Below are 21,104 nucleotides of genomic sequence, written 5' to 3' on the forward strand. Positions count from 1 at the left end.
ATGTGAAATCCATGTGTGGTTACTATAGGCTTTCTGTGTGAGTACGTTCCACAAGGAAGCGGGTGCAGCAGTCTAGGGCATGCGCTTTTAAGTACTTTGTTGTTCTGATTGGTTATTCTTGCATGCTAAGATGCTATGCTATGTTTTTATCAGTCTGCCTAGATGAGCCTGATGTTGAACATGAGTAATTTTTTTGTTCTTGCCTTCTCCCCCCCTCTATTTTTAATATTCAAGTATTATGGACTGTGATCTAAAATTGATGATAGAAGGGTTTAGTGAAGAAAATAACTTTCAAAGAGGAAAACCTGTTGAAGAAATGCTAATGTACGGTAACTTCTATTCCTCAGCAAATACTATTCTTTTTTTTCTTTTTAGTTCACATGAGAGATCCTAATAATCAGCTTCACATAATTAAAAATTTGAAGATTGCTGTCAACAACATTATTACCCACCCACCTCAGCCCAGTGCCATTCGGAAGCTTTTGAATGATGTCGTGTCTGTCAGTCAGCCTGCTGAAGGACTGGTAGCTAATGTGATCACAGCTGGAGATTATGATCTCAACATTAGTGGTATGTAGTAGTACTGTATTTTCTATAACTTAACCTGGAATTTACTGTAATGCTTATAACCTTATTTTCGACTTCATGGCATGTATTAAAATTGCTGTGGGAGCTGATCAGTTTTGAATCGTTTTTACTAAAACTTCAGAGTTATCAAATAGTTTTGGTTTTATATCATGCTAAAAGAGTGGTTAAACTTAATTCTTAATGTGTCATAATGTTGTAATTTTCTGAACTTGCATTAAGTCATATTACTTTAATGTAGAAAATACTTGTACTTTGGTCTTCTGTTTTTATTTTTACCTACTGCTTAATGCATAGAGCATATAAAGTTGTCATAAAAAGTGTAAGGAAAAAAGGCTTTGAGGAAAGGTGCGTGATTCCTTGTCTTGTTTTTTTGCCATGAAACTCAGTGCTTCATATTTCACTGTCAAAATGGCTAGAATATACTAGACATGTTGGTTTTGTATTTCCAAAGGATGAGGCATTGTGAATAATACTAAATGAGACCTGATCTTGAGAGCTGAGAAGATTAAACTCCTCCCAATTAAGACCCTAATCCATTAAAGCCTTTGAGTATGTACTTAATTCAAAGCATGTATGCATTGCCCTATTTAAACATGAGTAATTTATTGTACTTGAAGTTCAGCATGCAGTGAGGAATTTGGCTCTGCTATAGCAAAAGACTGATGAAACTTCCTGAGGATTAGTAACTGATGATGTTGTGGTATGTTGGTATTTATTTTATGTGGATGATGAAAAATTGCATAGTTCTGCATATTTGATACCTAATTTATAAGACACATCCTCAACTTGATGTGAAATATTGATAGTAAAGGAAAAGACTTGAGCCTGGAAATTCTAATTTTTGAGGGCTCTTTGAAACTGCACCCTTTTCCAGTTTGCATGCCCTCGTTTATCTGTGAAATTGGTGAATTGCCTTTTTTTTTTTTTTGTGTGTGTGTGGAATTTTCTTGAGGGAAAGTCTGCTTCAATTCTGCAGATTGGAAGACCCTCAGAAAGCAGAATGGTTTCAGTGAAGAGACTTTTCCATAGTATTTCTAATGATCTCAATTTAAAAGTGATGTATTAGAAGAAAAAGAATGGCTATATCAAGCTATGGTTTGTAGTTGTAGAAGCAAATAACTTTTGTTTTCCTTATTTGCTGCTGGAGCCTCAGATGTACAAATTGTCATACTTGACTATCTTTTGTCTCTCAGTGAGTAGGTTTTTATTTCCATACAGACTGGCTATATGCTTATTTGGCAAAAGGAGAGACATGTAAGATCATGGAGAATGACAAAATTTTGTAACAACTTCCTAGTTTTATGGTACCTGTTTTAAGGCTTTAGCACAAAACACTGGTACAGTGTTATTGATGATGTAATTTGGATCCCATTTCGTTGTAGGAGGACATGAGGAAGTCCCTAGCTTTTTTGATAGTTTTTTTTTCTACTTGGAAAACTACGAGTGTTTATTAAGAAACTTTTTTTTTCAACTTTGTTAAAGCATTTTATTGAAAACCAATGGAAGCATTCATTCCTGGCAACAAAACATAATCTTTTGACGTAGAAATGTGCAATACTCTTATCTGTTTTTTTTTAATTTGCTCTTTTTCTTTTGGTGAATTAGTTTTCTAGGATAGCAATATAAAACATAATTCCTTAATCTTTAGCAGTGATCAAGTGCAGTCTAATTTGAATGTTTTGAAGAAGGACAGAGTCTTTAAAAAGCTCGTATCTCAGTGTTTCTGGCACTGGGATCATGATCCTGCTCTCTTTTAGAAAAGTTCTGGAACTACTGTAGTGAATTGGTTTAATTGTTAATAATCCTTCTTTGTTACTCTTTTTTAATAGTCTCACAGTTCCATAGTCTTGTACGGAGAGACCTGGTTGGTTGCTGAAAGGGTGCTTATGTTCAGCTGTGCCTGCTTTTCCCATGTGCTGGTGCATGTGGAGAGTGAGGAAAAGTGATCCCACTAAAGAGTTAAATTTTTTCTCTTCTTTCAGATAAGTTTTCAGCTGGATCACTTCCCTGGTTATGTTTGTTCAGGGCTGCATGATACTAAGGCTGGCATGCAGCAATGCAGGAATATGATGGAGATAAGGGATAATGTTGCGACAACCACTTTTGGCAGCTATCATCTTCAGTTATTTTAACTGTGGTACTACAGGCTGGGAAATCTTAGAAACTAGTCTTTTATTTATAGTATCCTCCAACTAGAGAAATAAAATAGTATCTAAATATAAACTTAGTTATTTACTACTTTATAGATTTCCATTTTTATTCAAGTCCAGAGTTTGGGCTAAACCAGGAATTAATATTGAATTCTATTAAAGTACACTGTCAAATGTTGAGGAGCCTGAAATGTTCATGATTAAGGTTAGCTGGAATGAAATATCTTCAGTCCCTGATAGGCCTGCATGGTATAGATTTTCTACTTCATGCTACCAGAGCGTAAAAGCCAACAGTGTGGTTTTAGTATAATAATATCATGTTTTTTCTGTCAGATCGCTCAGTTAAAGCTAGTGTTCCTTGGTACAATAATTGGAAAGAGACACTGATGGAACTGAACACATCCACGTTTTATTCAGGTATTTTTTGTGGTTGGTGCCAACTTGCCAAATTGCCCTTTATTCCTTTTCCATGTTGCCCCATCCACCTTTCCTTACCATCTGCTACAACTGTTTAGCACTTTTCTTGGCCTAGATGTGTGTTCCTCCATTTTTTTTTTCCCCCCCTCAAATGAAAAATTGTTGGTGATGGTTGTTTAATTTTTCTTTTAGTCACATTTCTACTCCTCTTAATCTAAATCATTTGGTCTTTCCATACAATCAGTAAGTCCAGAATGGTGGTGGGAAATGACCTGATGCTGTAAAAGCACTGTCTTGTTTGATCCTATGGAACTGTATTCTGTCACTGTTATGTATTTCAAATGTAAATACTTACTGCTTCTCTATAGAACTTCCCTCTCAGGGTATAGTAGCGCTTTTCAAATTGGAATTTAAGTGCTGACTACACTTAGAGCACCTATGCTTCTGTTACATTGACATTCTTTCTGGAGAATGTCTCTTCCAAACAAAAAAGATTTCTCTTATGCATTTCCACTTAGTTTATAAGACTTACTGCTGCCAAAATGCATTGATTTTTTTGATCTCTCTTCTTAGAGTGAAGCTCTGTGTTGTGGTCTGTAAGCCAGATTTTGATGATTTTCAGTTTTAGGTATTAAAAAAAGTTTATGCCGTTGGTTAGTAATAACTATCTTTTCAATAGTATCTGTTCAGATGCTGCTAAATGCATTCCCTTTTGAATGTGCTAGAGTAGTGTTATCTGTGAAATTCATCTTGGTCAGTCAGGTAGCTGAAAAGTATAAAACTTCATGAAGTAGACTTCTCATTCTTATGCTGTTATGTATGAATATTATTTACCAGTTCTTTTTTCTTAACAATTTCTGAACACTTTAACAAGTTTCCTATACTTCAGTTCTGCTTGTTTAGTATACTGGAAATATACTACTGGAAAAATGCAAAACATAAGGTCTGTGTGCCTAAATGACACAGTGTTGCTATGCACTGCAGTAATGTGTTATGAAATATGAAAATTTTAAAAATAGTTTTGAATATAGTGCATGTTTATTATTTTAAGTATCTACTATAAGTGATTGCAGACCTATAAATGCTTTTGAGTGAATACTGTTATGCATGTTGTGGTTGTGTGAGGGAATTCAGTTGCCTTTGTATCTATCCACTTTCAGGGTCCTTAACAGGTTGAATGAGTAACGGGAGGAGAGTAACCCCATTCCACAAAACAAAGTAGTACCCTGTTTGTAGCTGTGTTAGATTTTTTTTTTTTTTTTTTAAAAAAAGCTTTTTTGCTGTGATTCATTGGTAAAACAGAAACAGAAAGCTGAGAACAGAGCTTGAAATTAAAATGTGGTTGAAATTTCTGCCTTAAGTAGTTTATCATTGGTTTGAACCTGAATTACTATAAGGCTTGGTTATACTTGTGAAAAATATACATATGAGTCACTTTCTCATGGTTTGTTTTTAATAATGAGCTGTTTTCCTTAGTTTAAGTAGTTGTCATATTTACATGTAGGACTTGGTAAAGCCAAGAGCTTTTTATACCCTAGGTGAGTGCCCAGAGCAGTTGCAAGAGAGGCTATAATCAAAAACTGTAAGTTTGCCTTCTACGGATCTCTCTTCTTTTAATGTGCAGTGTGCTGACTGCCAGGCTGAGTTCAGTTATGAAGTGTGACTATATCTGATTTTGTGTGGATGAAGCTGATATAAGATGGCCTGAAAATGTAGGATGAAACAAAATGCATTAGCTTAATGCATTAGAAGATAATGCCAGTGTAAAAACAAAACTCAATTTACTGAAGTCAGCTAAGAAATCAAGGTCGTAGTTTGGGGAGGGGGGACGATGGAGGGTGCTTACAAAGCATTAGAAATTCTTATGTGAATTAAATCAAGAAATAAAATACCTTCAGGACTTCCCAATGCATGTTTTTCTGTTAAAAAAAAAAAAAAGTTATTTTCTAGTTTGCAGGTGAGTTTACACGGGATTCCACTTAACTTCAGTGTGAAATGAGGTTATTGGAAATGAACTGATTTTGCTCTGGCATCTTTTTTTTTTTTTCACTTGAGGGAAGGAATTGCAGAATTGAGATGGCATAAAACAGGCTTGAAAGAAAAGATAATACTTCATGACTTGAATGAAAGTTGGAATGGAAAGAGACAGACAAGATTTAGAAGTTCATATTTCTTTGGATGTCTCAGGCATACTTGGTTCCCCTTGATTTGTTACTCTTAGGAAGACAAAATCCATATTCCAAAAGGGCATTTGAACATGGCAGGTTAACATTGTAAGACATTGCATGGTTCAGCTTAGATGGGAGCTTTTAGCTTTTTTTGATCTCTGCTTTGCCAGCTGATAGCTGAACTGTTTATTTTAGCAGGGCAGAGCAAAAGGGACTGCTGTCAAGTCACAACACTTGTAAAAAGCTTTAGACAGACTGGCAGGCTAGGGTTTTAGTAATCCTTAATTCCTTTCTGTACTCTAAAATTAAGTTTGCTTTCCAGTCAATTTTTATATCCCTAGTGAGGTAAATTCAGTGACTTTTTTTTAAAGAAATTTTAGGTTTTCTTTTTCCTTCCCAAGTGGTTGTGTTTAAAGAGGTGGTAAAGATTAGTTACTCTAACAAGGACTGAATACATATGAGCCTATATTGAGGAAGTTGGTACTTAAGATACAATTCAGTTTCACAGGATTTGATTCAAGTGTTACTGTTTCTCCCACTTGTGTGTATTTTAGGTGCTTTATCCTTAGACTGTTTCCCTTTCTTTCCCCTGCCATGCAAACCTTGTCAGAGTTTGCAAGCTTCACTTTTAGGTGTAGTCTTTCATACTTCCTTTTCATAAAAGAGTAAATAGAAGTGTTGCCAAATATTCTAATCTGTCCTATCTTATTGTGTATTCCAGCTACTACTCCTTGGTTTGAGAATTACAGAGAGTGTTTTCTTCAGTCCATGCCTGCATCAGATCATGAATTCTTAAACCACTATGTTGCATGTATCCTTTGGGTGTTAGAGCTCTCTAGTGAAGGCTGTAACAGCTGGCTGCAGAAAGGGAGGCTTTGAAATTTTGCAGTAACTATTTTTGCCAATAAGATTTGAAGTATATCTTCCCCCCCAATATATCTGTATGGACTAATTTAATAAGTGGAGTCAGGGTTGCTTTTTTTGTAATTTTCCTTTTTTAAACCACACTTTTTTTTTTTCCTTTGTCTCAAACTGAACTCTAACCTAATACCTGTAAACTAAACTTCCTCATCCTAAAATGCTTTCTGCTATAGATATTAAGGTATCTGTTGACTTTCCCTTATGTACAACAGAGGCTTGTGTGTTTGGGATGCACCTGCTGCTTCTTATAGCTTTTTCTAGCAGATGGAGAGGGGAGGCTGGGGAGGGTGTTTTGGAAAATTGGTGAACTTTGAGCTATTTTGGATGAAAAGGAGTCTGGAAAGATGCCCAAATGCTTTAATTTCCCCTCCCTATGCCTCCTCCCCCATGAAAACTTGGGCCCAATTTTCTTGTCTACAGGGAAAATAAAAATATGTACTGTTTCATGATGTTTAGCTTTACAATAGTGATAACACTGCAGGTTTCATATCGCCTGCCCTGTTCTTAACCCTTTACTGCACTTTTATCATTTCAGTATGGTGGAACAGGTATATTAGTAGCCATTACAGAGAACCATTTGTGCAGAATTAACTTGGCAAAATATTGATTCTGGCCTTTGATGTCTGATTTTTCGTAACATGTAAGGTACAACTTCCTTTCTGGGTTCTCTGAATTAATGTCTTTTGATTTGGAGAGTATGTGTACAAGAGCAGGATGTTCCTTATTAATAATTGCGTAGTGGCATTGAGGTAAAAATCTGAACATTTGTTTATTTACTCAGATGATGTTACTGTGCTTATAAATAACAGCTGTTATTGTTGCTCAAGTGATACCTTAAAGTCCCAACTCTTTTTGGAAGCTGAAAACTAAAGTATGCTGGAGGTGAATTTCAGTTATGTGTTTCATATGTGAACAGTTGGTCTGCATCTAAAATCTTAGATGGACTATTAGCTATTATGTATTGGCTTAAGCTTGGATTCAGTGCAAACTCCTGTTTCATCTCATGTTCAGATGTTGGTTAAATGACTGTTTAATAGTGTTTGTTTTATTGTGACTAAGGCCAAATTCTAATTACACATACTCTTGTCGAAGTGTGTTTTACAGGCTTAAATATTGTACTAATCTACTTGATTTTATGCACTTCCTATTTTGTTATATGATCAGAGGTTCTTCCCGGGTTCTTTTGGTGTACATCCTTAACAATGTATTTAGGTATGCTTGTAGTTTCTTCTAGTGAACCAGAGCCAGTGGAGCAATTTCTGAAGCTGTCTCAAGAACAACATCGAATTCAACATAGTAGCGAATACTTATATCCCAAGTGGTTTATACCAAACACGCTGAAATACTATGTGTTATTGCATGATGTAAGCACAGGAGAAGAGCAGAGGTGAGTCTTCTGCTTTCACTGAACTTATAGATGAAAGTTTTCACTGAAATGTTTGTGTTTATAAATTCTGTTGAGGTTAGGCATATGGTAGGATCCAGTAACTAGTATGCTGATTATTATCAAAGCAGATGTCATTATTTTTGGATCTATTGTTTGTGTTCATATAAAATGAAAACAATCAGTCCTAGCTTCTTGAGGCAGATGCTTTCTTTGCTAGCTCACTAGTTCTCAAAGATTCTCAATGTCACTCTTGCAAAAAGGACTGCTTTAAAAATAGGATGGTTTTCCTTTTAATCCCTGTGGATAATAGTCTAAAAAAGCTTGTTGCAGTATGCAGTTAGAATAGAATTGTTTTGATATCAAGGCAGGGTAAATGTTTTATTTTTTCAGAGCTGTATCCATTTATGAAGTGAAGCAGAACTGATTCTCAAAAGGTTTTCAGTTTCACTCTTTCATAAAGGAGTGCTTTAAAAATAGGAGAGTTTTGCTTTTAATCCATATGGATGATAGTTTAAAATAGCTTGTTGCAGTACATACTTAGAATTGTTTGGTATCAAGGCAGGATAAATATTTGTGGGGTTTTTTGTTTTGATTTTTTTTTTTTCCCCCAAGGGCTGACTCCATTTATGAAGAGATGAAGCAGAGGTATGGAACTCAGGGTTGCTATTTGCTGAAAATAAATTCTCGGGTGTCTAATAGAGGAACAGATGAACAGATACCAGATCCGTGGAGTCAGTACCTTCAGAAGAACACTATCCAGAACCAGGTATTCAATACACTATTCTGAAAACAATTTGTAAGGTGCATATGAAAGCTTTAGTTGCCTTAAACTTTGCCATACCATTATGTGTGTGTTTCTACAGAATGGGCTAATAGGCAGTCAAGATCCTTCTAACATAGTTGTTAATTTTTCTGAGGGCGTAAGATGAGTCCTCTCTAAGAACTGTCTTCCATGCTAGTTAAATTGACAATAAGGAGTGCTGAACTACTAGTCTGTCTGAAATAGACTGACAGGAGCCCTGAAATTAGAGACTTGTATTTTATGCACTGACAAGAGCGAGTAACCTCAGAAGTGTACTGTTCATAGTAACTTTCTACCTTCTTTTTGATTAATTTTCTTCATTCTTAAATCTCTCCCCTCTTCCCCCAAATCTTCTGTACTGCACTAAACAGTGAAATTTGTGGGTGTGGTGTTTTATGGGGGTATATGTATGTTTTCTGGTAACCTGTTGCAGTCCAGTCTATTCTGTCATCTGCTAAGATGGCGTGTGTGTGTTAGCTCAAACTCTTGAGTTCAGTTTGCCATAAATGTCTGTCTTTTTGGCTTCAGGACCAAAAATACTCCTTGAATTTTCTTTTGACTGTCCTGCAGTTTTAACTGCCTCTGATTAAAAGGTTTGTTTCTGGAATTATAGTTCTTTACCAAATCTAGCCAACACTGGGAAGTCAAAACATCTCATCTTTTGTAAGTTAAGAGGACCACTAAGTAATGTTCCACCATAAACTATTTTTCTTCCTTCTGTCCAATGTCAACTATCCAACATAGGTGATTTTTGCTGCTTGCTTTAGTTGATAGTGAAGCTATTTGAGCAAGCCAGAAGATATTTGCTTAATTTTGTAAAGATGAAAGTTATATTCTCAGTAAGAGTGCTTTTTAAAGCCTTACTAACCACTTACAAACAAACCTGCTTTTATACTAATTCAGTCAACTCTTCTGAAAGCTAACAACTACTGTTGATCAACTCTTGTGTGTGCTCTAGTATTCTTAAAATTCTGACTTTTTTTCTTTTCCCCCGGCAGGATTGCTATGAAGACTGTCCTTATACTGTCGTTTCAAACAAGAGTAGTGATCACTTGATATCAGATGGCTTAGACAGTGAAATTAAAGGTATTTTTATAGTTTCTGTCAAAACATTGGTGTGATAGCATTTACACAGCTCTCTTGTCTTGGATAGTAATCAAATGATTTTTCTAGGAACTTGGAAGTAAATTTTCTAAATGCTCAAAGATAATGTAAACTGGTGTTCAAAGAAAAATGCTGTGGTGCTGATCTACTGGATTGGTGGTAATTGGTAGATATATTTTTAATGAGATGGCTATTGATGTATTGGGCTCATCTTTTGTACAATGAAGCATATTATCTGCAGACTGACAATAAAATAACACAGGTTTAAATGTTTAATTTTCATCATAATAGAAGTTCTGGTTAGTATGAATGATGAGTTATATTCTCAAATAGGGAAGAAGTGGAGGTATCCCACACTGGCCTGACTCAGCCCAGATCCTTCTTACCTGACTTGAAAGGCATGGTGAGACCTAGCACATGTAGGAGACTCTGCAGTTGCCTAAAAAACCCATTTTTCTAGGGCCTTACAGCAGGGATGTAGTCTGCAAGCTGCTGTTTGAACTTTACATACTGAGCTTTAAATTTCATGAATAAAATCCATCAAGGATTTCTTTCATGACTCAGCTTTGCTCAGTGCTAGTTAGGGCCAGATAAAGTAAGCTGGTTTTCTTATACAGAAACAGCTACAACAGTTACAACTACAGCTAGGTGAACAAAGGAAATAATAAATAAGAGAAGTATTTAAGTCTTAAACTGAGACACAGTTTCACTGTAGTTTGGATAACTAGATGCAGTAGTAGTCAACAGCCCTTCTCAGTAAACTAATTGGACTTTGGAGGAGGTTGTTTTATATCGTGATTGCTTGGAAGGGCATGAGGTGTGAGGGGGTTTTTTTGGTGGGTTTTTTTTTTTTTGCTTTTTATTTATTTATTTATCCCCCCCCCCCCCATCTTAAAACAGAAAAGGAGTGAATGGATCCAATGGAGCCGTTGCAATTGCTGCATTTCCAATTTTTGTGAATATTTGAGTTTAATGTTTGCATAGTTTCCCTTCAGTGTTGATACTAGCCAGCATACGTGGGGATTCTTTGCACTGTAGTTGAGAACCAAAGCTATACATATTTAGTCATGTGGTTTCTTGAGATTTACTGAGCTTTCTTAAGAATTTCAGGAGTGATGCAATACTGGGGTAGCGCTCTGGTGCTGTCTGCTCAGCATTGATCTGCATTGCAGAATAACTGGTGAATAGCTTTGCTTATCAGACTTCTGAGTAAGAGCTACATTGAAGTAGGGAAATAAAAATGACATTTAAAACAAAAAAATGTTTAAATAACTGTATACTTACAGGTTTTGTTTCAATCTTCCAACAGATGGCCTGCCAAATAACTTTAAGACTCACCCACTTCAACTGGATCATCCCAGTGGCAGTTTGGATAGCACTGATTACACGAAGGCTACCACATCATTGCAAGACTCAAAGAAATCAAATTCTGGAACACCTCATGGTGCTTGTTTAACACTCACAGATCACGATCGAATTAGGCAATTCATACAGGAATTCACATTTAGGGGTCTTTTGCCACATATAGAGAAGACAATTCGGCAACTTAATGATCAGGTCAGTTTACTCTTAAAAACACTTTGTGCCATAATAAGGAAAAACAGTTGGGGTAAACATCCAGTTATCCAAAAATCTGTTCTGAAATTAGTACTCCCTTCTGCATCTAATGCTTCTATTGAAAACTGTAGGTAAACTTAAGCGAAATAATGCAAGGTATAATTTTTGCTCAATTTGTCTTTAAAAAAAAAAAACTAAAAGCAATTTGTATCAACAGAGCTTTAGTGCAAGGTGGCTTCTTGGTGATAGCCTGTCTGAACTGTTATCGGGGATATTTGTCCGTGTTTCTAAAAATGTTAATATTTTATGCTCCTGGATGGTTCTGGTCCAGGAAAAAAAATGTACTTTTTGTGTTTCAACGTTAGAATGCACAACTAAAGTTGTATATTTTAGTTGCTACTTCTTGACAGGGGAGACATGCATGGATACCCGAAATCATGCAATTCTGTTCTGATCTCAGCAGTTTTTGCAACTGAATATTATGCTATCAAACTATGATTTTTTGGAAGTATGATAGTATCGTGCATGTGAAGTCAGGGACATGCATTAACGTTATTCCATCACAGTAAGGTCCTGAGTGTTTCACTTTTCTATGGTCTTAAATAGTGGAAAGATGGATTTGCTTACATTAGTACAATCAAATTACTGTATTTAGCATTAGACTTGGACCCAAATACCAGTCTGTTTCCTAAACTCTGTATTTTCATTTAATTCTCCATTCAGGTTATAGCTTTAAGTATGAGGAGTTTTGATACATTATACTCTGTAAGGAACACCTCCCTGAATTGACTTCTGGGAGTGAGTTTTTGCTGACCATGTTTACACTTGGAAAATTTTATGAAGAAACTTATAAGTGAATATAAAGTATAGCAAACAGGCCTACCATTAGGACGTAGGTTTTTATATTAAATTAACTTATATTAGTATATTTCTTGCAATATACTGCTTTAATTTAGTATCCCTTTGCAGTTAATATCCAGGAAAGGCTTGAGTCGATCACTGTTTTCTGCTACTAAAAAATGGTTTAGTGGCAGCAAGGTTCCAGAGAAAAGTATAAATGAACTGAAGAATACTTCTGGTTTGCTGTAAGTAATTTCAGTCCTTACCTTTAGATCTAAACTGAAAATGTACCTATTTTCTGGGGAGGAGGGAAGGCCTGTGTTTTTTTGATGGTGTACTGCAAAATGAACTAAATCAGCGATATTGTAAAAGACTTTAACTGGAGAAATCGTGAAAAGTAATATGCCTAAATATGTACAAGAAAGAATTAGCAGAACTTAAAGGGTGTTAAAAGGAACTGTTTACAGAGCTATCTTCCTCCTATATTTATAGTGAAGTTTTCTAAGTTGTGAAGAGTGTACTTTTTAAAGAGTAATAGTAATAAAAAGAAGTTATGGTCTGTTGTAAGGGTTTGTTTTTAAATTAGTGCAAGCTTTTTCTTATTTAAGCCAAACCTTATGTAAAGGTGTGTGTATTTTGGTTTGTGGGATTTTTTTTTTTTGTTTGTTTAAGTAACTATGTAATTTAATGTAGTTAATTATTAAGTATATTGCTTTTGTAGGAGCATTTCAGAGCTAAATTAAGGGGAATTTAATACTTTTTGTACTTGTAGTTTACACTAAAACCAGGTTTTAAATTTCACCAGAATATTCATTCTGTGTGCTTTGTAATTTACCTCTATGAATGAGGATGTATAGTCGTGTAAAGCACTCTTCAACTGTCTTAACCACTAAAGTCTAAATAGTTCCTGGACATTGTTAATGTCTCTGACACATACAGCTGCAAATTTGCATGTTGTGTGTCTTTGGATTCATAATAAAAATGTTAATTTCTGCTTTCTGTATTGAACTTGTGAGCATGGTTTACCTCCTACAAAGTTTGAGGGACAAGTGTTTGTAGAATTGTATTTGATATTCACTGAAGTGATGCATATATATTTGATAAAGTGAAAGTTAGACTGATGCATGCAGAAGAGGAACTTGCCTGGTGTTTTTGCATAAGGCATAGTACTTTAGTGCATTTTTTTGCTTTGAGAAGAAATGGGGAGAAATAACCACTACAGCTAGTCAAAGTCTTAATTTTCCTTCGCATACAGCTCTTTCGCCCTAACACTTAATCTTACTGAGCAGTTTCAGTGATAGTTGTATACTTTTTTTTAATATTTCTTGGCTTAGAAGAATGCTTACTTTGAATATTAGTGGAACAGTGGATCTCGTTAATCAGAAAAGGTGTGAACCTAAGCTACATAAGGCAAATAGGATGCAACTTAGCTGTTTTTTGGGTGAGGCTGAAGCAGTACAGTTTTTATTTCTACATTGTGAATACAAATTAAGACAACTTTATAGAGCATTTGTCGCTATTAGATATTAAAGTTGTGACTTTGAATTTAAATATTTGTGTTTATAGGTATCCACCCGAAGCACCAGAGCTTCAAATCCGGAAAATGGCAGACTTGTGCTTTTTGGTGCAACACTATGAACTTGCATATAGCTGTTACCATACAGCAAAGAAAGACTTCTTAAATGATCAGGCAATGCTTTATGCAGCTGGAGCACTGGTTGGTACTATACATAACATAAACTTTCTGTGAACTTTTCCTAATAATCTCTAGTATTGTCTGAAGGTAACAAAATACAGTCTCTTCCATCCACCTCCACATTTATAAGGGTCTTTCCAAATTTGCTAAGTATCTTTAGCAAATCCTAGCATGTTCTCAAACTTATTTGCTGCTGTTTTGTGAAGGGAATGAAGATGTAAATAAAAATTGAGAAGTTAATTCTTAAAATGTGAAATATGGAAAGGAGAATATCTAGAATGCAACCTCTGGCAAAATGGATCTTTAAACTTTTAGTCTGATAACTCAAAACCAAGTGTGAAATAATTTTATAGTATCTATTTTAGATTTTGGCAAAATACTTATTTGCCAGGAAGTCAAGACTCTGTCACTATAAATATGATATTTTACCTTTTTTTTTTTTTTTAAAGACTCTTGTGGGATATATTTTGAGTATGTCATTGCTGAAGTTCACTGTAAACACATACTCATTCATTAATTTCTCTTGAGATTGAAGGTATATGTGACTAAAATAATTTTAAGCAAAATAAATGGGAACACTGGGAAAAATGAGTGTGGTTTAATACTTTATAGAAGCTATGTTTTGTGGGTTGTAGTCTGGTTAACTTGATAAAATTTAAAACTTTGCTTTATAGAGCTATGGAAGCATTCTTATACACTGTGCCATCTTGATGTAAAACTGTTGTAAAAATACACATTTATCTAGTACAGACAGTTGCTCTGCATTTGGATTATCTGGAAAGTTACCGGATTCTTAATGAATGGTTTGTAGAGGAGTTAATTGTGCATTCTTCCAACCTGCAAGTCTTAGCCTTACTGCAGAAAACCTTTGCTATCCTATCTTTACCTCCTAAGGAAAAAAGTAAAATTACAGAGTGCATGCTCACTAGAGTTCCCTTGGATGCTGTGAATATAAATTAATTTAAGCAAAACTCAGAAAACAGTAATCTTAAAATAGATAGTAGTCCTACTATATCAGAAAGATTATTCCTGCAATAGGGAATTATATCTTTGACCTGTAAAGCAGTACTGAATCAATGCTTCTGCATAGTGTTCAGGTTGTTCTGTGAATGTGTATAACTTTCCTGCTGCTGTCTGGTTAATTATGAACAGAGCTGTAAATAGACTATTGTATTAAATCTTTTATCAGTTAGTGTGTTGTACACTTGTGTATGACAGTAACTGATTAGATGACAATCTTGAACTAGTAGCTGTTGAAATGTGTTTTTCAGCATTTTGAGGCTTACTATTTGTTGAAAAAACTACAATGACAGTACTGAATTTCTGTTGTAGGAAATGGCAGCAGTATCAGCTTTTCTTCAGCCTGGAGCTCCTAGACCATATCCTGCTCATTATATGGAAACAGCAATTCAGACTTATCGAGATATCTGCAAGTATGTTGTTTACTTTTGTATCGATCCAATGAAAGTTGGAAGACCTGGTGGCTTAACTATCTTCCCCTGCACAGTGGTAGTGCCAGATCTAAAAGATCACAGAATGATGGCAACTTTTTAAAGAGTGAGATATGTTAGTTGATTTAGGGTAACATGGAAGGAGATCTGTGCTGGTTTTAGCAGAGTGCTTATATATCTTGTATATTGAATTTACCTGGTAAGATTTGGGTAATGGGGTGGCTTCTGTGAGAAGACAGTAAGAGTTGCCCCTGTGTTGGACAGAACTAGTTTTCACCCAGCTCCAAAATGGACCTGCTACTGCCCAAAGCTGAGTTTGTCAGCTGTGCTGGTGGTGCTTCTGTGATAACATACTTAAAGATAAAAATCACTGCACAGCATCTGTGAGAGAGGAGTGAGAAAATGAGAGAAACGACCCTGCACACACCAGGGTCAGTGAGGAAGGAAGAGATGGAAGTGCATCCCTCCAGCCTGTGGAGAAGACTATGGTGTAGCAGCCCATGGAGGACCACAATGGAGCAGGGATCCACACTGCAGCTGGTGGAGAACCCAGTGTCAGAGCAGGAGGATATGCCCAGAAGGTAGCTGCAACCTGTGGAGAGCCTTTGCCAGAGCAGGTTCCTGGCAGGAGCTGTGGTGCTTGGGGAACCCACACTGGAGCAGTCTGTTTCTGAAGGACTGTACCCTGTGGAAGGGACCCAAGATGGAGCAATTCTTAAAGAACTGCATCTGTGGGAGGGGCCCCATGCTGGGTCAGGGGAATAGCATGAGGAGAAAGGAGTGGCAGAGATGAAATGTTATGAACTGACCAGAGCTCCTTTTCCCTGTCCCCCTCCCCTACCTGAGGGGAGTAGGTGATAGAAGAGCTGTGAGTGAAGTTGAGCCTAGGAAGACTGAGTCAGGGGAAGAAGTTTTAGTTCTGTTTTTATTTATCACTATCCTATTCTGTTATTAATTTGCAATAAATTAATCTTTCCCAGGTTAAGTTTGTTTTGCCTGTGACTGTAATTGGCGAGTGATCTCCCTGTTCTTAGCATTTTTAATCTAGTTTTCTCCCCCATCTTGCTGTGAAGGGGTTGTGATAGAGCAGCTTGGTGGACACCTAATACCCACCAAGGTCAACCCAGCACAACTTGTTTCTGGCTGTCGTTTAGTTGGTTGGATCATTTTAGTTGAGACTTCATCAATACAAATTGTCCTCAAAAATGCTTTCTAGCTTTTACTTTTGAAAAGCTCCAGTTATAGTAGGGTAGCACACAAGGAATCAATCTCTGTGTGGTTGTTTTGCAGAGGATGAACTTTCATGTATTTTACTTTAAGAAGGATAAGTAACAGAACATCAGTCTAATGTCATGTGGCAAAAATTAGTCAGATTTGAGGTGGAAAGTTTTCCATGGCTTGCTTTGATAAACATTTGCTAATACATCTATATTTTTTCCTTTAGGAACATGGTTCTGGCTGAGCGCTGTGTGCTGCTTAGTGCTGAAATCTTAAAAAGTCAAAGCAAATATTCAGAGGCAGCTGCTCTTCTGATTCGTTTAACCAGTGAGGTAAAACACTGTTGCCCTTTCCATGTTTGTTTACTTACCCAAGCACTTCTAGGTTACATTCTGTTTCATGTCCTATGATATTTTCTAGCAAAAGGTAGCAAGTTAGCAGGTATAAAGCATGAAGTGAGGAAAACTGCTTATACTGCAAGTGAAGAAACTAGTACTGTTAGTCTTTTTCTTTCTAGTCAAGCGACCTGCTTGGCTACTTTAAACATGCCAAATGTGCATTTGTTATCTTTGGCTTTATAAAAGTTTTTTGCTGACATGTGCTTAACTCTTGTATGAAATACTTTCAGATTAAGGATTTAAGGCTTAAGAAAATTACCATGGCTTGCCAGAGCCATAATGGATACTAGCCTGCATATGACAGTAGCACCCTACAGTTTAAGTAACTAAGGTGTTTACTGTAGTTAAGATGTTACGAATCCTTAGAATCTGTAAGAGAAAGCTAGAATGGTTCTGTAATATTGGTGAAAGTTAAACATGGAGTTAACATGCACAGAAACATGAAACAGAAAGTGTCATGCTTAAAAAGGAGTGAAACAAATATATACCAGTAATAGCATAGCATCTTCTGTGTAGCTTGGAGGAAAGTCTAACTGGCAATTAGTTCTGGCTTTGTGGCCAGCTGCACCAATGTGATGCTTAGGACAGATGAAGCATGGAGTAAATTTGCTTAATTTAGTAAGTTTCTCTCTCAAGTGTCTTTGTAGCTTTATTCTTGCCCTTTCAACTTAAGCTTGCTACTAACATAGTGAGCTGTATGTTATTTAAGCAAACTAAATACTGTTGGCTCTGCATCATTTTACTACCTAAAATTATATATAGTATGCTAGTTTGTATATAAAAATCTTCAACTTCACAGCACTCTTACAACTTACTGTCCTTGTTAGCATTAAACAAGGCCACTGATATCTTTGTATTCAACTTTGAGGCTAATTCTCCTTTTTACTTTTAAATAGGATTCAGATCTTCGCAGTGCACTTCTGTTGGAGCAGGCAGCCCATTGCTTTATAAACATGAAAAGTCCCATGGTTAGAAAATTTGCATTTCATATGATATTGGCTGGCCATAGGTTTAGTAAAGCAGGCCAGGTAAGTGTTATCTTTCCACATGGAAAATATGCCTGGTATTTGATACTTAGTCTGGAAACCATGTTAGATGTGTCATTAGTCTGGAAAAAGATACTTGGCTTCTGACACTTTCATGTTGGTCAGAAGTATATTCAGCTCTGCGATCTTCTGAAAATGACTTCTGCATTGATCAGCTTAGTCTTTTACTTTTGAATTAGAAGTAATGCTGAAGATCACTGGCCTGAAACGTAAGTGATGTGCGTTTTCATTTCTTGGTCTCAATTTTATACACAGTGAAATACAATGCTTTTCATGTGTATAAAGAAGTATTTTTACTCTTGAGTGAGTTTCCAGGAGCTAGGGATTTCTTAAAATCTGAATTTATTAGAATAATAGCAAAATTTAGATACCTGGTTTTTTGTGGTGCCTTAGCCACATGCTTTTTAGTGGATGTGCAGGTATGTGAACAGTTACTACAAGACAAACTAAAGTATCTCTTTATGGCTGCTTAGTCCTAAGTTTATCAATTAAACCAGTACAAATCAGATTGTTTTTACTTTCAGTCACATTCCTGTGCAGGCAGCTCTAACCATGATAAATAAATTCAAAGTTTATTGGATGTAACTTCTGTCCTTTATTTCTGCCTCAGTTGTGGGACAGACTTTCTGAAGACAGTCTGTCTGATTCCTAAACCAGAGTTCAGTTATGGGGCTCTGCTTGGATACAGTCAAGTACAGTTTACCAATAAGCTGCAAACCTGTGATGGAAATAGATCTGTACTGCAAATCAATGATACAGTGGAAACCAGGCATCAGAATTCTGTTTAAAACAAAGGCTTGTGGTCCTGTGGAGGTGTTCTCCCACCCTACCTGATCTTGTTTTTTGTAGGGACCAAAGAAAGTATAGTTGTATTGTGTTGTATTCTTTGCTTCTGTATTTGAAATCACAGATGTAAAGAATAGTAGCAGTATTTTTTCCCTTCCTTGTGTGTTCATGCAGTAGTTTCCTGGTCTTTTGTTATATGACAATACAGTACCGATGGGAGCTATTGATCAGAGGGCTTTTTAATAATATTATTTATTCTTCTGTGTCTCACTCCTTTGCCTAGAAAAGTACATGGATTTTTACTTCATGTAACAGCAATATTACTCATTGGTTGTGTTTAAGTCTTGGAAGGATTCTGGTTTCCAAGGAATGCTTTTTCAGAGTTACAGTAAATGTAGGGTGGTTTTGAGGTGTTTTCTTTTGTGGTTTGTTTTTTTTTTTTGTTTTTTTTGTTGTTGTTGTTTTGTGGTTTTTCTTTTTTGTTTGTATTGGGTTTTTTTAATTTGCTTTTGTGCTTTCTTCAGAGGCACATAAAATTTTAAATGTACTGAAGAGAAGTCAGCCAGGCTGTTCAGCTGCATACTGTAATACCATGGTTTAAAGTGCTAGTAATATCTGCTGGTGTTAAGGATTTACTGCTTGTACTCCGCTGTGATCACCATACCAATCTGAACACATCTTATTTTTTTCCCCATTAGTTCTGTAAATGAGGGAATACTGTTCCCTTTTTTTAGAAGTTGAGACTTGCCTGTGAATGCCTATGCAGATGTTCAATACCTAGACTTGGGATTGAATGCCCAAGTCCTGATGTATGCACAGGAAAGGAACTGTGGAGCTGATTGGGAGCAGAGCAGTTATCTCCCAATGGCTGATGCGATTGGTAATTTTGTATGTACAAAATTGTAGGGCTGTGTTTTGTTGGTTTGCATGGCATGGATTTTGTCCCAGGTGTGTCTACTAAATAGCAATTGACTGGAAGTGTCACACTGAAAGTTCAGTTACAGAAGTGAAATGAAATATGATAAATCTATCTTAACTCCTGAGGCTTTGGCAGAAGAGCTCTGTAGACGTCAGCAGTCAGTCCTAAAGCAACACAGAACACCATTTTAAAAGTAGTTTTATAACTTAACTGCCTGTTAGACCAGTCTTTGAAAACATGAATTTAACCTGCAGGCTAGGCTCTGTACTGTAGGAACCAACACTTCTGTGTTTAGGTAATGTTGACTGGACGCTATGAGGTATAGTTCTGCAAACATGACACTTAGCATTGTGGGGGTGGTGGTAAAAACTTCAGTGAGTTTCCTAACTTACTGTTCAATCTTGCTATTATTACAATTACAGTGGCATTATTTGAGAAATCAACTTGGTTTTGTTTTTTTTTTTTGTTTTTTTTTTTTTTTTGTTCTTGCAGAAAAAACATGCCTTACGTTGCTACTGTCAAGCCATGCAGGTTTACAAAGGGAAAGGCTGGTCTCTTGCAGAAGACCATATTAACTTCACTATTGGTCGCCAGTCCTTTACACTTCGTCAGCTTGACAACGCTGTGTCTGCTTTCAGGCATATTTTGATCAATGATAGTAAACAACCTCCAGCTCAGCAAGGAGCTTTTTTAAGAGAATATCTTTATGTATATAAGGTAAATGACTTTTCATTTGTATTTATTCCTTGAGTAATCAGTGATTACCAGTAATTTTCTACTAAGTCATTGAATTATTTTTGTTGAACCTGCTTTGTTCCAGGGTTGTGTTTTTATCTAGCTAATGAGTTAATTTTTTACCTTAGGCTTTAAAAAAACAAATATGCTGCATCTCATGAGTGCATTAAGTGTAATTCCACTGATAGGTATTAGTGTGACTCTTTGTATGTGTTTTTATTACAGTAAAATGAGCTTTTAAGGGTCATGGCTGAATTGCAGCCTATAATAGTTCAGTTTCTTTTAAAGGAAATGGATCTCTTTTGTGATCAACTTATAAAGATTTTTGAGGCTTTTGATAATAAATGTTCAATAAAGACTTGATAGCTCTGTCACATTTTCTGGTACTATGAAGAACTCCCCATCCATGTTGTGGTGTATGTTGTTCTTTAATACGGGTTTCTGTAGCTCAAGTGACTCACCAAGTTGGCTGTAAGTTCACGAGTGATTCTGGATTGTAGTATACCATGTATATTGTGAGGTGTTTAGTACTGATACCACCACACAACTTGTAGCTGTGTAGTTAGTTACTGTCTTAAAGTTTGCAAGTGGAATTTCTGTGGTGTTTGCTAAGTTATAGTAGACCTAACTGGAGACTGGTTTTCAAGTCCGCAGCTCAGCTGAGGTGAGTCTTGCGTAATAGTGGTGGTGTGGTGAATGTAGTTTATCAAATTCTGAGTTAGAGAGTAAAGCTTTGCATCAAATAAAGCTTGTCACAGCCGTGCAGCCACAATAGTGATTAGAGTGTTGGATTAAAATCGTTATTCTCCCCTTTTCCATAAAGATCTCGCAAACTTCAAACTCTTATCGAAGAAAAGGTACTACTTCAGAATGTCAAAGCAGAAGAAACTATCAAAAAGATTAATTGAAATTATTCATTCC

The 21,104-nt window shown here is 36.1% G+C and overlaps 1 protein-coding gene across 1 annotated transcript in view; it reads left to right on the top strand.

The window, feature by feature from the left end:
* Positions 1-375: 375 nt before the first annotated feature.
* Positions 376-21,104, top strand: part of TRAPPC8 (trafficking protein particle complex 8) — a gene marked incomplete at its 5' end in the record, with an annotated part of 44,772 nt that continues 24,043 nt past the window's right edge. The window contains 12 exons of the mRNA XM_010017613.1: positions 376-570; positions 6,045-6,134; positions 7,457-7,631; positions 8,244-8,397; positions 9,432-9,519; positions 10,847-11,094; positions 12,064-12,179; positions 13,501-13,651; positions 14,963-15,063; positions 16,526-16,631; positions 17,594-17,725; positions 19,941-20,165. Of these exons, the coding sequence (XP_010015915.1) occupies positions 376-570; positions 6,045-6,134; positions 7,457-7,631; positions 8,244-8,397; positions 9,432-9,519; positions 10,847-11,094; positions 12,064-12,179; positions 13,501-13,651; positions 14,963-15,063; positions 16,526-16,631; positions 17,594-17,725; positions 19,941-20,165 (1,781 nt within the window). The remainder of the gene's footprint in view (positions 571-6,044; positions 6,135-7,456; positions 7,632-8,243; positions 8,398-9,431; positions 9,520-10,846; positions 11,095-12,063; positions 12,180-13,500; positions 13,652-14,962; positions 15,064-16,525; positions 16,632-17,593; positions 17,726-19,940; positions 20,166-21,104) is intronic.

This window comes from Nestor notabilis, unplaced genomic scaffold (genome assembly GCF_000696875.1).
Source record: "Nestor notabilis isolate BGI_N333 unplaced genomic scaffold, ASM69687v1 scaffold5597, whole genome shotgun sequence".
In the NCBI taxonomy this organism is placed as follows: domain Eukaryota; kingdom Metazoa; phylum Chordata; class Aves; order Psittaciformes; family Psittacidae; genus Nestor; species Nestor notabilis.